The sequence below is a fragment of the Podarcis erhardii genome (assembly GCF_964252035.2).
Source record: "Podarcis erhardii genome assembly, chromosome: 2".
Taxonomy (NCBI): domain Eukaryota; kingdom Metazoa; phylum Chordata; class Lepidosauria; order Squamata; family Lacertidae; genus Podarcis; species Podarcis erhardii.
This window is the reverse complement of record NC_138498.1, coordinates 124,303,914-124,319,483: the sequence shown is the minus strand read 5'-3', so window position 1 is coordinate 124,319,483 and position 15,570 is coordinate 124,303,914. Positions and strand designations below refer to the sequence as shown.

The 15,570-nt window shown below is 43.6% G+C and overlaps 1 protein-coding gene across 1 annotated transcript; it reads right to left on the bottom strand.

Annotated features, from left to right (window-relative positions):
• Window positions 1-296: 296 nt before the first annotated feature.
• LOC309335237 (vomeronasal type-2 receptor 26-like) lies at window positions 297-8,518 on the bottom strand (the record flags this gene model as incomplete). The annotated part of the gene is made up of 6 exons (XM_081850111.1): window positions 297-1,192; window positions 3,828-3,954; window positions 5,626-5,856; window positions 6,003-6,791; window positions 8,017-8,308; window positions 8,481-8,518. 6 exons carry the CDS (start codon window positions 8,516-8,518, stop codon window positions 297-299), a joined length of 2,373 nt encoding a protein of 790 aa, XP_081706237.1.
• Between the last annotated feature and the right edge of the window lie 7,052 nt (window positions 8,519-15,570).

Below are 15,570 nucleotides of genomic sequence, written 5' to 3'. Positions count from 1 at the left end.
ATTATTATTATTATTATTATTACTATTATTATTATTATTATTATACGTAGTAGTGGTATTAGTTGTATTATCAGAATCCCATACGACTTTTAAAGATATCCCTATGTACCCAGTTTAATATCATTTTCTTCTAATTTAGCTAAGTACATTTTGTACTTTAGTAATTCAGTTTGCAACTTCTTAAGCAGCTTATGGAATCCTGCTATGGGTAATGAGCAGTTTTACTCCAGTTGAGATTGTGGCTGGGACTTCTACCTGTACAATTTTATGATACCCCTAGAACTAAGCATCAAATGTCATTTTGTTGTCAGGTGCTCCTTTGTGTTCAAATCAGGCCTCAATATAATAATGTAGCATTTGGGAATGAAGATGCAGCCCAGGAGCCCAGCACTGGAGGCCAAGATAGAGAAGATCTGCACGGCTACCATGAATTTTCCCTTGGTGCTCAGGTAGGTGGGCACAAAGGACACCCAAACACTGCAGAAGACCAGCATGCTGAAAGTGATCAGCTTGGCCTCATTGAATGCCCCAGGCAGATTCCTTGCTAAGAAAGCCACTGTGAAGCAGATGGCAGCCAGGAAGCCCATGTAGCCAAGAGAACCATAAAACATGGCCACAGACCCTTCATTGCATTGGACAATGATCTCTCCAAGCTGGGAGCTGAGGTCAAAGTCTGGGAATGGAGGAGAGATCCCCAGCCAGATGGAACAGATGAGAACTTGGACACTGGAGCAGGAAATGACAATGGAGTGGGCCAAACTCTTCCCCAGCCATCTCCTCACCTTGTTCCCTGGCTTAGTGGCCAGGAAGGCCAGGACTACAGTGATGGTTTTTGCCAAGACAGAAGAGACAGCAACTGAGAAGATGATGCAGAAGGCTGTTTGACGGAGAAGACAGGTCACGTTCCTTGGCTTTCCAATGAAGAGTAAGGAGGACAAAAAGGAGAGCAGTAGAGAGATGAGGAGGATGTAGGAGAGGTCCCTGTTGTTGGCTTTGACTATTGGAGTTTCTTTGTATTTAGTGAAGATTCCTAACACAAAGCCGGGGGTTAAGGATAAGGAGAGAGCAAGGGAAGCCAGGAGGCTCCCCAAACTTTCCCCATAAGACAGGAAGGTAGATATTTTGGGGACACATTGATGTCTATCCTCATTTGGATGCTGATCTTCTGGACATCTGGTGCATTCATTAGCATCTGCATAGAGAAAAACACCCTTCAGTATCCTAACATCAGTCACACACCTGAAATTTGCTGACAGCACTATTGCATTTAGTGATTGACAGGTTGGCAGCAGCACCCAACTGCTATTATTCACCGCGAAAAATTAACGTCTAGTGCAAAGACCAGGAAAAAATAATGAACCCCTGGATTAGACAACTGTGGGTTAAATGGATCAATAGATTGACTCAGTATAATGGCAGCTTCTTGTTATGTTTGAATACTGTGGTACCTCTGGTTAAGTACTTAATTTGTTCCGGAAGTTTGTTTTTAACCTGAAACTGTTCTTAACCTGAAGCACCACTTTAGCTTAAGGAGCCTCCTGCTGCCGCTGCGCTCCTAGAGCATGATTTCTGTTCTTATCCTGAAGCAAAGTTCTTAACGTGAAGCACTATTTCTGGGTTAGTGGAGTCTGTAACCTGAAGTGTATGTAACCAGAAGTGTATGTAACCTGATTGTAACCACTGTATTGAGAAGCAGATGTGTTAAACCCCAACTTTATTAATAATAAATGGAAGCTAGAACAACAATTTCCAAAATAAAGTATTACATTAGTGTTCCATGATTCCTCCGAGGAGGTTGGAGGAGTATTATTGTGTGGCACTATCTCCTTTCCTGATCTGCTGGGACCTCTCAGAAATTGTCTCTCTGGCCCTAGTGCTGACTGACTCCATGGCAGGACGCGAACCCTCCTGAAGCCACAGGTTTGGTGAACCCAATACACCCTGGCTGTTAGAATTCAGGCTCGGTCAGAGGTATGTGCCTATCTGCAGGCACCGGCTGAATTCCTTTGACCTCCCTCCGGCGACTCCCGGCAGGAAAAAACACACGAGGTCCGTTCCGGCGATTTTCCTCAGGCTGTGAGAAAAACACACCAACTGCTTCTCCTCCTTCTCCTCCTCCCTGCATATCCCCAGGGAGGGGAATCAGACTCAGACAGAAATGTAACTACATGCTTTATTCCTGTCTTTAGCAGTCATACAGTCAAAAGATGTCTGCTCTCTTCAACAAACAGAGAGAAACTCCAAACTCCACCCATGTACATCCTGTACAGGTCATATGACACACACTGAGCTCATATCCTGTGCTCAATAAGGATGGACTGCCCCTTTGTTTCCATGGCAGCAGTCACACACATCCTGTCTGGCTTTACAGCCACTAGCAGCTGTTTGAGCTGTTAGAGCCTTTGCTTGCTGCAGCATTGCTGCTTTAGAATAACACTGGCACTCTTGCTCACTTTCCCCTCACTCATCAAGAAAGTCCCCAGGACCGGATTCATTGACACGTGCTCCCTGCAACATTGGAGGTGTCCTTTGAATGCCTTTGAATACTAGTTGCTGCAGATCACATGGGGGGTGGGAGGGCTGTTCTTTCTATGCAGCAAGTCCTTTCTTATATCCTTAAGTTTTCTTAGGGGTGGGAAAACAATGGAGAGACTGGTCTGAATAGAGACATTGGTTTCATGTCTCATTACACATGCGAAAGCTATTTTTGGTCATCTGCATACTATCCATTGCTTTGTTCCTTTATGACTAATTGCAGTCGTTATCAGTCTTCAGCATATTTACCATACCCATTGAGCTAATCACCCATCCCCTAGTACCCTTCTGAGAAATACCCCACCCCACCCTCCCACTGTATACAGTGGTACCTCAGGTTACATACGCTTCAGGTTACAGACTCTGCTAACCCAGAAATAGTGCTTCAGGTTAAGAACTTTGCTTCAGGATGAGAACAGAAATTGTGCTCCGGCGGTGTGGTGGCAGCAGGAGGCCCCATTAGCTAAAGTGGTGCTTCATGTTAAGAACAGTTTCAGGTTAAGTACAGACCTCCAGAACAAATTAAGTACTTAACCTGAGGTACCACTGGTCAAGGGTCTGGTGACTTCTGTTTCAGAGTAGTGCAGACATAGAACAAACTTAGTTGGTCTCTAAGGTGCTACTAGACTATATTTTCCTTTCCTTTCCTTTCCTTATTTCCAGTGCTATTTTCTAGAAAAAGAGGTGCCTGTCAGGGCATGCTCTGAATCAGAGGATTGGGGATTGCATTCTCAGGCAGATCAGCTCCTTTCTGAAGAGGGAGAGACACAAACACTGCACAGATTAGAACAGAGTTACCTAGCTATGAGATAATGGAAAGAGAACAGAAGGGAGGGAACATAGGAGAGTCTGGGGGACCTTCCCTCCCCACAAACTAGGAGGTCCATCTGTATTAGAGAACAAAGGATGCAGAGAGCAGGAGGAACTTCCCGTTGGTGCCGGGATGTCATGGGGGGGGGGCTGTTTAGAAGGGGGAGGAATTAGAGTAGCCAAGTGCTCTCCTTGTGGAGGGATGTGGATCTGTGCTTCCAGCCAGATGACGGAATAAAAAGAGTATAAACTATAAATGGTTCATTAATTCTTATCTGTGCAGTTACCAAAGGGAGGCGAGGACTGTCCACACCTGACAGTGTTTGAACTCATCATGAATGCCTCCATTGTTCTCTGAGAATGCCAATGGTGCCCACCTGACAGATGACGGAACTAGCCATTACTAACATCATGTTTGCAGTGGCTCAAATATTTGCCCCATCTTCCCATCAAAGGCCATTCTCTCTGAGATCCTCTCCTACCTTCCTGAGTGGAGATGGTCCCTTCAGAGCAGGGAGAGCAATCATAGCAGCAGGGCGGCTTCCCTTCCTGAACTTTTCTGGAATATCCAGGGAGACAGCTTTCTGTGCATCTTGATCGAGGCACGCTCTAGGCATGAAGAGAAAACTGAGCACTAAGGAGAAAGTGAAAGGTGTATTTGTGCCTTGGGACACAGATAATAGAATTTTGGAAGGATCCCGGGGAGGAGATATTTGCTTCAGATAACCTCAGGTGACCCCAGACCATATTTTGGGCAGTTACATTTTTTTGTGTTTTTTTGCAGAGCTGCATGGCAGAGAAACCTTTTGGGTCTACTTCTGCCCCCGCCCTTAACATTGAAATCTCACATTTCTAAGCTACAATAGTATTACAAATTGCAATAGTAGATGAACAGTTAACAAGAAACAGGAGCATGGCATAAACCGTCATATGAACATCAGCAATAAAACAAGTCCTCCATCTGTTGCCATCACATCTGCCAACGATACTCCAGCCTTACCCAACCTGGTGCCCCTCAGATATCTTTGCATGATGCTGTCTGGGGTGCATGGGAGTTGTAGTCCACAATATTTAGAGGGCACCAAGGACAAGAAGCTACAGTTAGAACTGGGTATGGAAAAACTGACTTGTTGAAAATTGGGAAAGGAGTACGACAAGGCTGTATATTGTCTCCCTGCTTATTTAACTTATATGCAGAATTCATCATGCGAAAGGCTGGGCTGGATGAATCCCAAACTGGAATTAAGATTGCCGGAAGAAAGATCAACCTCAGATATGCAGATGACACAACCTTGATGGCAGAAAGTGAGGAGGAATTAAAGAACCTTTTAATGAGGGTGAAAGAGGAGAGTGCAAAATATGGTTTGAAGCTCAACATCAAAAAAACAAAGATCATGGCCACTGGTCCCATCACCTCCTGGCAAATAGAAGGGGAAGAAATGGAGGCAGTGAGAGATTTTACTTTCTTGGGCTTCATGATCACTGCAGATGGTGACAGCAGTCACGACATTAAAAGACGCCTGCTTCTTGGGAGAAAAGCAATGGCAAACCTAGACAGCATCTTAAAAAGCAGAGACATCATCTTGCCAACAAAGGTCCGTATAGTTAAAGCTATGGTTTTCCCAATAGTGATGTATGGAAGTGAGACCTGGACCATAAAGAAGGCTGATGGCCAAAGAATTGATGCTTTTGAATTATGGTGCTGGAGGAGGCTCTTGAGAGTCCCATGGACTGCAAGAAGATCAAACCTCTCCATTCTTAAGGAAATCATCCCTGAGTGCTCACTGGAAGGACAGATCGTGAAGCTGAGGCTCCAATACTTTGGCCACCTCATGAGAAGAGAAGACTCCCTGGAAAAGACCCTGATGTTGGGAAAGATGGAGGGCACAAGGAGAAGGGGACGACAGAGGACGAGATGGTTGGACAGTGTTCTCGAAACTACAAGCATGAGTTTGACCAAACTGCGGGAGGCAGTGGAAGACAGGAGTGCCTGGCGTGCTCTGGTCCATGGGGTCACGAAGAGTCGGACAGGACTAAACGACTAAACAACAACAACAACAAAGCCAGGGAAATGTGTTCTGCTCTGCTTTGGAGATTCTCCTATTTATTTGAAATTTTATACATATTTACTCAAGAGCAGGTTCCACTAAACTCAGTGGGACATAGCTCCAAGGAAGCATCCACAAGATTGCAGTCAAAGCCTCATATGTACTATTCAAAATGTTATTAGAGCATAGCAGATGTCATAGATAATAAAATGGCAGATCCAATTTTTCCTACTTTCTTAAATCGCTTGGGCCACACAATTGCTTCTGGGTTAATGGTGAGCTTCAGATTTGAGGACTTTAGTCTCTCTATTCTCCCAATTTTCACTCTATCATGAGAGTTATTTGGAAACAGCACCCAATTCACGATATCGAAGTCAACGGCCAGTGCCCCATTCTCATCCAGGTACTGCCCATCAGCTGAAGTATTAGAGAAGAACTGGACTTCTTTCAAGAAACGATGAAGCTAGAATGATAGAGGAAAATCCAGCAATGAGTAAGCAGGGCTGAATTATGTAACATGGTTTCATGTTCTCTCTACATCCTAATCTTCTCTGAATAAGAACTAAAGTATCTCTCGCCTGGATTCATCTGACCATGCTAGATTATTACCTGCCATGGCTGTAGCTTTTGAAGTTCCAAGCTGCCGCCACCCACAATCAACGACCTCTTTGACCTGGATGAATATGCGGCATTTAAAGCTTGAGCCACAGTTTGGATACTCAAGTAATTCACATAGTTGTCTTGGGACTGGATTCTATCAGTCTCTTCCTGGGGCAGCATCTTCACATTATCCTTCTCTCTGCATTTGGTCATACCCCTCACAGACAAGGCATGCTTTGAATAAGAACAATCAAATGCTTCTTCTGAATACTGCTGACTAGCCAAGGACATTGGCCCATAGTAGTCCTTCTTCATCCTTTTTTTGGTCTTCATTACAAAGGACAAAGAGCCATGGGCATACCGGAAGCAGTCAATATCATGTAACAACATTTTGTTATGAAAAACTGTGGTTATCCAGACTTTCCCCCCAGTTTGTATCCTTTCAAGTAAGGACTCAACCTCTAGGATTATGTAAAGTCCACTTTGAGAGTCTGCAAAGTAAACAAATACATTGACTTGTCTCCACAGGGCAGGTGCTTCATGGGGTATCCATAGCCAAGTTTCTCGTTGTACGCTTTGTGTGAAGGCAACACAAATTTCCCTTTTGTTCAATAGAGGTGTCAAGGTACTCAGGAAGCTTTCCCCATTGTCATTGTCTGGAGCAAAGAGGCCGACCCACGTCCACCTGAAATGCAGGAGGAGTTGGACCATCCCCTGGTACTGCGTTTCCTGGTTTGGTGTCATGCGGTAAACAAAAGGGGACTGGAATTTATCAGTAAGAGCAAAGCCATAACTGAGCTGGTAAAAGAAGAGAAAGAGAATGATGGCTTGTTTTTCAGAAAAACGATCCAGATGGTAAAACTCTATAATCAAACTTCAATTAAAATGCCTGCTGCAGGAGAAGAAAAGTTTTCAGTAGGCCATATAAAGACAATAGGATGGTCAAATGGTCCCAAGATTTTGGATATAATATCCCTATGGAAGAATGGGATAGATTGTGGAAGGATGATCTGAGGTTTACTGTGTGCTGTACCTTGAAAGAAATATTTATGTTACATATGTGGTGGAAGTGGAGAAAAGTAAAGGAATTTTGGGAGAGAATACATAACGAATTTAAAAAAGATATTTAAGATATCCTTTACAAAAATACCCCTGAAGCCTTCCTACTAGGGATAATGGGCACCGACATCCCCAAAAATGTGAGGAAAATATTTTTATATGCCACAGTTGCAGCAAGGATGCCAATAGCCAGAAATTGGAAGGGAGACTCAATCCTGACCAAACTGGAGTGGCAAGCAAAATGGCTGGAGAGTTGGCACCAATGAATTCATTGGCAGGTCTGCAGTGACTGCTGCAAAAATGAGGAAAATCATAGGAAAACAAAATAATAGAGATTGATTTGGACTGATAATGAAATGTGTGACATGTTAAAAGCATTTAGGATCCAGGATGGGCTGATGGGAAGTCATAATAGAAGTTATTTATAATGAAAGCAGCTAATCATGCTGGAATACGTATTATTCTATTTCTGAATGTACGCTTTATTTTGGAATTCAATAAAGCATTTGAAGAAAGAATGAAAGAATGAAAGAAAGACAACAGGAAAGGGGCCTGTCTGTCCTCAACTGCAGGGGAGTTCCATCACCCTTCATACCCTCCAACATCTGGGTGAAGAAAAGGCGAAGGAGTAAACCCTGCACAAATCCTAAGTCAGCTGAGTGGTGCTTTGCTTGCCTCCTTCCAGCAACTCCTGCAGCCAAGCTTGTGCCAAATGCATTGCTCTGCTTTCCTTTGGACCACAGCAGTGATCCTGAGAGGGAAGTCTTGTTGTCTGGGCAGCCCTGGACCTCCGTACCCACTGCCTAGGCTTGTGCACCGTGGAGGTCACTTTGATACTGCCAACACAGTGGTTTGACTACATCCCAGAGGTTCACTGCATTGTCTTTCAATGACAGATGCCAACAACAACAACAACCAGGTGGCTAATGTTGCCAGGTGTGTTTCACTTGGGCCAACTGATTACCTGTGGGATCTTGTAGATGCCCAATATGCTTGCAATGTGTGTGGAGATGTCAAATTCACTCTTTTCAAGAACAGCTAGCAGGCTTTTCTGTTTCCCACAGCGGTAGTTTGGAATATTGATTTTCCCACCAGCAAGCAGGTCTGTCATGGAGTCAGAAGTCAGTCTTCCCTCAGAACAGGTGTCATAGATGCTGTAGCCCAGGGTGATGTTGGGTAAGATGCTGGGGTTGTGATTAATATCCCGAACAGCAAGGGAGAAGGAAATAACGTGCGAGTTCTTCCTATCCACCCAGCTGTGAAAAAGTCACATTCTTTTTTGTATTAATCAAAGCAACTATGAAAAGAGGTCAAAGTAGAGCAAAGAGAGACAGAGGTCTATCTGTACCTGTGTCTGCAGTATTTTTGCAAGGGAGGAGGATGGAGGAAAGACCAGAACACTAATCAGCCTCATTTCTGGTGACTTACCAAAAGTCCCTTGAGCCAAATTGACCCCCAGGCTGCATTGCAAATGACTAAGCACAGTTGACATTTACAATTTGCAGCTGCATAGATTTTGTTGTGCATGGGGGAAAGAAATGTGTTCACATCTTATTTACTACAGAAAACTCACAACTCAAACACATCCCAAAGCACTTCCAACCCTTTAGAAAACAAGTTATGCTTTGGAGAGCAGTACATGTCAAAAATACCAATAATTACTTAAAACACATTATAAGCTATGTTGCAACATGGTTTTTCACTAATAATAATAATTTATTTATACCCCACCACCCTTCTGGTTAGGTTTCCCTAGCCAGCATCTGCACGGAAACATAAAACTTGTTAACTAAATGAAATAAATGAACTGAAATGAAATGAAATGAAAAATTTCAAGGATATCAGAAAACAAGTGTATCACGGAAAATGGAAAAATGGAAAATCAATGCATCATTGCTTACGAATCAAGTCTGCTGATGGGGATGCTGAAAAAGGTGAAAGGAGGTTGATCGTTAAAGAATCCTGAAAATGTGACTCCACTAATGATGTGGTCTGCTAGCCAGTAAAAATTTGCAGCCAATATTTCCTCCTTGATTGGATTCAGTGGGCATTTTGCCCTCTGCTGCATCCCACTGGTTGCAAGAGGCAGCAACAGAAGGAATGTTATCATTCTGGGTCTACCTGCTATGCTTTCCTTGTAGCTGTTCCACCAAACATTAGCTGCTGGTCTTAATAAGGATAAGGATACTACTACTACTACTACTACTACTACTACTATTACTACTACTACTACTACTACTACTACTATATTATTTATACCCTGCCTATCTGGCTGGGTTTCCCCAGCCGCTCTGGGCAGCTTCCAACAAAATATTAAAATATAATAGTCTGTTAAACATTAAAAGCTTCCCTAAACAGGGCTGCCTTCAGATGTCTTCTAAAAATCTGGTAGTTCTTTTTCTCTTTGACATCTGGTGGGAGGGCATTCCTCAGGGTGGGTGCCACTACCGAGAAGGCCCTCTGCCTGGTTCCCTGTAACTTGGCTTCTTGCAGCGAGGGAACCGCCAGAAGGCCCTCAGTGCTGGACCTCAGTGTCTGGGCAAACGATGGGGGTGAAGATGCTCCTTGAGGTAAACTGGACCGAGGGCGTCTTTCCTGGAAAGCCAGTCAGTCAAAATTTCTGATCTCGAAGGCAGCATCACACAGATGTAGCTTCCCACTTCACCTGCTCTATGTCTTGGCCCCAAGGATTTGTATCACTATATATATATAATACATCCAACCTTTCAGGCACCGTTGAATAAAAAACTTTCTGCTGCCCTTAATTGCGATATTTACCTTATTGGTCCCAAAGGCAATATTCAACAGGTGAGGTGGGGGCTACTTGGACTCAGGAAAGAATAAAAATAGGTCACTGTGATTGTGATTATTGTTAAGGGAATAAAGTTGTCCCCTGGAACTTTATGGGAGCAGGTGCAGGGCAGGAGAAAACATGTTTACTCAACAGGCTGCCACGGATCATGAAGGGTAAAGGTGACTTTGGCAAAACATGATTGACATCAGAAGAGCCTTGATGTTGGATTAGGCCAAAGGCCCACAATGTCCAGCATCCTGTTCTCACAATGGCCAACCAGTTGACACAAAGGGAAGCCCACAAGCTGGAGGTGCCATTTTCCTACCTCCAAAGGAGGAGCGATAAGATAGTGGTTAAGAGCGATGGACTCATAATCTGGTGAACCGGGTTCGCTTCCCTGCTCCTCCACATGCAGCTGCTGGGTGACCTTGGGCTAGTCATACTTCTCTGAAGTCTCTCAGCCCCGCTCACCTCACAGAGTGTTTGTTGTGGGGGAGGAAGGGAAAGGAGAATGTTAGCCACTTTGAGACTCCTTAGGGTAGTGATAAAGCGGGATATCAAATCCAAACTCCTCCTCTTCTTCTCTGCCCTGGTTCCCTGTAACTTCACTTGTTGCAGTGAGGGAACTAGCAAAAGGCCCTCAAAGGGCGACCTCGGTGTCCAGGCAGAATGTCTGAGTGTAGATGTTCCTTCAGGTATACATGGCAGAGGCCAGTTAGGTCAGCACCAACACTTTGTGTGTTGTTTTTTTTAAAATAATATTTATTGAAATTTCCAAATATAACAAAAAAAAGAAAAAGAACAAAAGAACAAAAGAACATTAACTTTTAGGCCTTATTTTCATTAACGTCTTTCCAGGACTTCCCCATCTCACCCCCTCTTATATTCCAATTCCATTACATTAGTTCAGCAAGTTCTTACCCCAAATTTTATGCTTATTATCATTGACCCAGTGTTAAAAATATTTTCCCCCCCTAAAATCGACCCCTGTTCCCTTCCACGAGTTCCCCTCTTTAATACGCAGAGCAGAATGAAATAAAAAAAAAAATAAAGAACAAAGTATAATTTTACACCCTTTGGATTCCAAATTTCCCTCCCCCCTTTCCCGGTTATGATCCCCAATGTCCATCAATGTCTGCTGTCAACCTGGAGACCCCACATCTATGTCCAAATCTCTCTCTGCTCCACTTTGCCATCTTTTTAATAGTCTTTGCCATCTTTTTGGTAGTCTTTAGTTTCGAACACCCAATCTTGGAAGGATTCTATCTCAAGAAGGTCCATTTTTTCCATCCAGATCTCTATATTTAAGAGTAAAACTCAAATTTTATTTCTTAGTCCTTTTAAATCTGAATGTCCCAAATGTTCCCACTTCCAGCTTTGTCCAATTCTTGTTGTTCTCTTTCCTCACTTTCCTCTGGTTTCTTTTCCTGTTCCACTGCAAAAACGTTCTAATTCCAAAAGCTTCTAATTCCTCTACAGAGGCTTTATTTGTTCAGGAACAAAAACTTGCGTCAAGTCCCTTCCATTCTTCAATAGATAAATCTATTGTCTCCTTTAGTGTAGAGACCTCTGTAGACAAAATAATGTTTCATTTCTGCAGTTTTCCCAAGAGATAAAAAGTCCCATTCAATTCCATGCGTAATTTTCCACTTGTAGCAGTTCTTGTAGTGTCCCAAAGCCCCCTCTAGAGGGATTATGGTAACTCAGTTTCCTTCCAGATCACACCCAAAAGTCAAAGTAACTTGTTATCCCTTGTTTTCAACAATTTATATCAAAATTGTAACAAATATAACCGGCAAAGTCATTGTAACAAAGTTCTCTTTTTATTCTTCAACTTTGACAGCTACTTTGACAGCTGTCAAAATCTCTATGTCTCCTCACCAGGCACTCTCACGGATCACTCCCGGTTCCCGGGGGGGGGTTACACTTTAGCTCACACATTCCACTTTTCTCCAGCACAATCTTGTAGTTTTCCATCATGAAATTAGTAACTTTATCAATAAAAAGTAGACCCTTCTCTCGATCTTAGTTGCCAGGTCCTTGCTTTAAATCCTCTACAACAGGGGGGAGACGGACTTCCTTTTTGCACCTCCCCCGCGCGTTCCAAATTTAAATTTTTTTTCCCCTTTTAAATCCGATTTCCCAATTACTCACGGGTTATTCTTTTTAGTCCAAATTTTCAATGGAAGAAGTCAGCGCTCTCCGTCAAATGGCATGCGGCTTCGCTCGGCAGGGGAAGCGGAGGACTCATAGCACCACCCCACCCCCCGTCCCTCGCTCCGGAGCCTTTAAAAAGGCTCCTTCGCGGGTCGGGGGCGCAAACGGTGCCCGCCGAGTCACCAAGTCCATGGGTTTCAGCGCCCATGGTTTTTGAGGGTCCCTGCGTCGCCGGCGCGGTGGGACCCAGCCCCTGCCGAGCAGGCTCCCTCCGGAGCTCGGAGGGAGTCCGCCATTTGGCGATGGCGCCAACCCGGAAGTCCTCGCACCAACACTTTGAATTGTGCTCAGCAATGTACTATGAGCCTCTGAAGATCCTTTAGGACCGATGCTATATGGTCTTGGCGGCCACTCCCAATCAACTAGTCTAGCTGCCGCATTGTGGATTAGTTGTAGTTTCCGAGTCACCTTCAAGGGTAGCCCCATGTAAAGCACATTGTAGTAGTCCAAGCGGAAAATAACCAGGGCTTGAACCCCTCTGGGGAGACTGTGGGCAGTTAGGGTCTCAGTCAGTATCTTAAAAAGTTCATACACATTTACAAATAGTTTATGAGAAGAGAGATGAATTTGGCAGATGATTCTTGATGAGGATGATGGAAGGACATGACTGAAGTTTTGGTTTTGGACTGGACATGGACATTGATTTTACATAGTCAGATAAGAGACAAATGGTCTCAGAAAATTAAAGTTGTCAGACTTGTAGATAAAGAGAACTTGGTAAAGTTTTGTGACATCTATGGCAATTGTCCATAGAAGATCCCAGGGCTGTTCAAAAGGGGAATTCAAATCAGGCGCACCGAGTTCTACCCAATATTATGGGTGCCCAGTGTGTACTTCCATAAAGAAGGCTGATCACTGAAGAATTGATGCTTTTGAATTATGGTGTTGGAGGAGACTCTTGAGAGTTCCATGGACTGCAAGAAGATCAAACCTATCTATTCTTAAGGAAATCAACCCTGAGTGCTCCCTGGAAGGACAGATCCTGAAGCTGAGGCTCCAAGACTTTGGCCACCTCATGAGAAGAGAAGACTCCCTGGAAAAGACCCTGATGCTGAGAAAGATGGAGGGCACAAGGAGAAGGGGACAACAGAGGACGAGATGGTGGGACAGTGTTCTCGAAGCTACCAGCATGAGTTTGACCAAACTGCGGGAGGCAGTGGAAGACAGGAGGGCCTGGCGTGCTCTGGTCCATGGGGTCATGAAGAGTCGGACACAACTAAATGACTACACAACAACAAAAGTGTGTACTTGTCACGTCATGTGTGTTTGTGATGTCACATCTTCGCTGCAAAAGGCAGGTCTGACATCTCCAATGTTGGACCAGCCTAAACTTCCCACAATTCTTCCTCCCTTGTGCTGAATGGGTTTTCATCAGGTGTGAACATGCCATGTCTTGTTTTTGTTTATCTGACCCAGTAACCTGGAATTGGATCCATTTCATGTTCATTGGACACATGACCACCTATTGTAAATATTCATACCCTTACCACGCTGGTTCTTTAAGGGGAGGAGAAACCCTTTTTCTCTCCCCTTCTCTTATTGCTGTTTGGTTCTGCATTAAGCTGCTTCTTCTGCTGCTGACCACTAGGTGCCATCCCTTTTGCACCTCATCCATTAACAACTCTGCTGCTGGATAAAGTGAGTAGACCAAGCCAGCAATAATGGGAGCTCTCAGTTAAGATGAAATTCTCAACTCTGCCCCTTCTATCACTACTAGACACTCGGGGTCTACTTCGCTTTACTCAAGCTTCTAGTTAAACCAGAGCCTGGTGCAAAATAATGACAACTATGGGGAGGAGCATCATAAGAACATCAGATGAGCCCTGCACCTATGTTGGGATGAATAAGGCTAATATAGTCCAGCATCCTGTTTTCACATCAGCCAAACAGATACTCAAAGCATGCCTGTAAGCACACTGGAGCTGATTTCTGCAGCAATCTCCAAATGTGTAATTCAGAACTAAGGTCCAGGATTCCTCTGAGCACATACTCACATCAGGAATTTATTTTTAGCACCAGAATTTGGGATTATATTGTAGTCACACAAAATTACACTCCTAATTCTCATCAATTTATCCTTACTGAGCAACCTCATTGAGGGATATGGTGGAGAAGGCCTTTTTTTGTTGTTTGTTGTGCAGGATTTTATTTTACGGTCACCCCTCTAATGGTGTGAGATTAATCAAACTGAGATGTCTGACTGCGGGCAGCAATCGTACAGATTCTAGACAGATGAGGGGCTTGTCAGTTATTAAGACCATACAGAAAGACACCAGAAATAATGTCATAAAAGGAGATTTTACTTCAAGAATAAGAGTCTGAAATACAGGGAAGAAATCTGAAGGAACCAGCATGAGAGATCAGTATAAATTGACACATGCAAAGCAGCAAAGGTATTTCCAGAGAGACGGATTCTGCCCAGGTGCAGCTATTTCTGAAGAGCAGACAATCGCTTGACTTAAATACACTTGGTGCTATACTTTGAAATTGTTAGCATTGAAAATCAAGCATCATTTGTGATATTAAATTGTTGGCAAAGAAACGAGAAAATGCATACATGAGGCCATTATCACATGCATACCGATATTCTCTAGATGAAACAAAACTTTAGCCAAGTTCTCTTTGTGTCCAAGTCTAACAATTTAATTTTCCTGAGACCACTCATCTCCTTTCTTACTATCTAAAAACAATGTCCATGTCCAGTCCAAAACCAAAACTTTAGTCATGTCCTTCCATGTTCTGTGTTTTTCCTAGCCTTGCATTTTTGATCCTCATCAAGAGTCATTTGCCCAAACCATCTCACTTCTCATAAACTATTTGTAAATGTGTATCAACTTTGTAGATACCGGCTGAGACCCTACCTGCCTGCAGAACGTCTCCCCAGAGTGGTGCAGGCCCTGGTTGTCTCCCACTTGGACTACTACATTGTACTTTACGTGGGGCTACCCTTGAAGGAGATTCAGTGACTACAACCAATCCACAATGCGGCAGCTAGACTGGTTGATTGGGAGTCGCCGCCCAAACCGTGTAACATTAGTCCTAAAGGATATTCACGGGCTCCCAGTACGTTTCTGAGAATGCTCCTAGTACGTTTCTGGACACAGAGATTTAGCTACGAGGGCCTTCTGGTGGTTCCCTCACAGCGAGAAGTGAGGTTACAGGGAAGCAAGCAGAGTGCCTTCTCAGTTGTGTCACATTCACTGTGGAACACCCCGCCCCATGTCAACGAGATAAAGAATTACATAATCAGGAAGTTCCATGTTTTATTATGTTTCAATATGTACTGTAAGCCTCCCAGAGTGGTTGGATAAATAAATTATTACTATTATTATTATTAGAAGTAGTAGTGGTATTAGTTGTATTATCAGAATCCCATACAACTTTTAAAGATATCCCTATGTACCCAGTTCAATATCATTTTCTTCTAATTTAGCTAGGTACTTTAGTACTTTAGTAATTCAGTTTGAAACTTCTTAAGCAGCTTATGAAATCCTGCTATGGGTCATG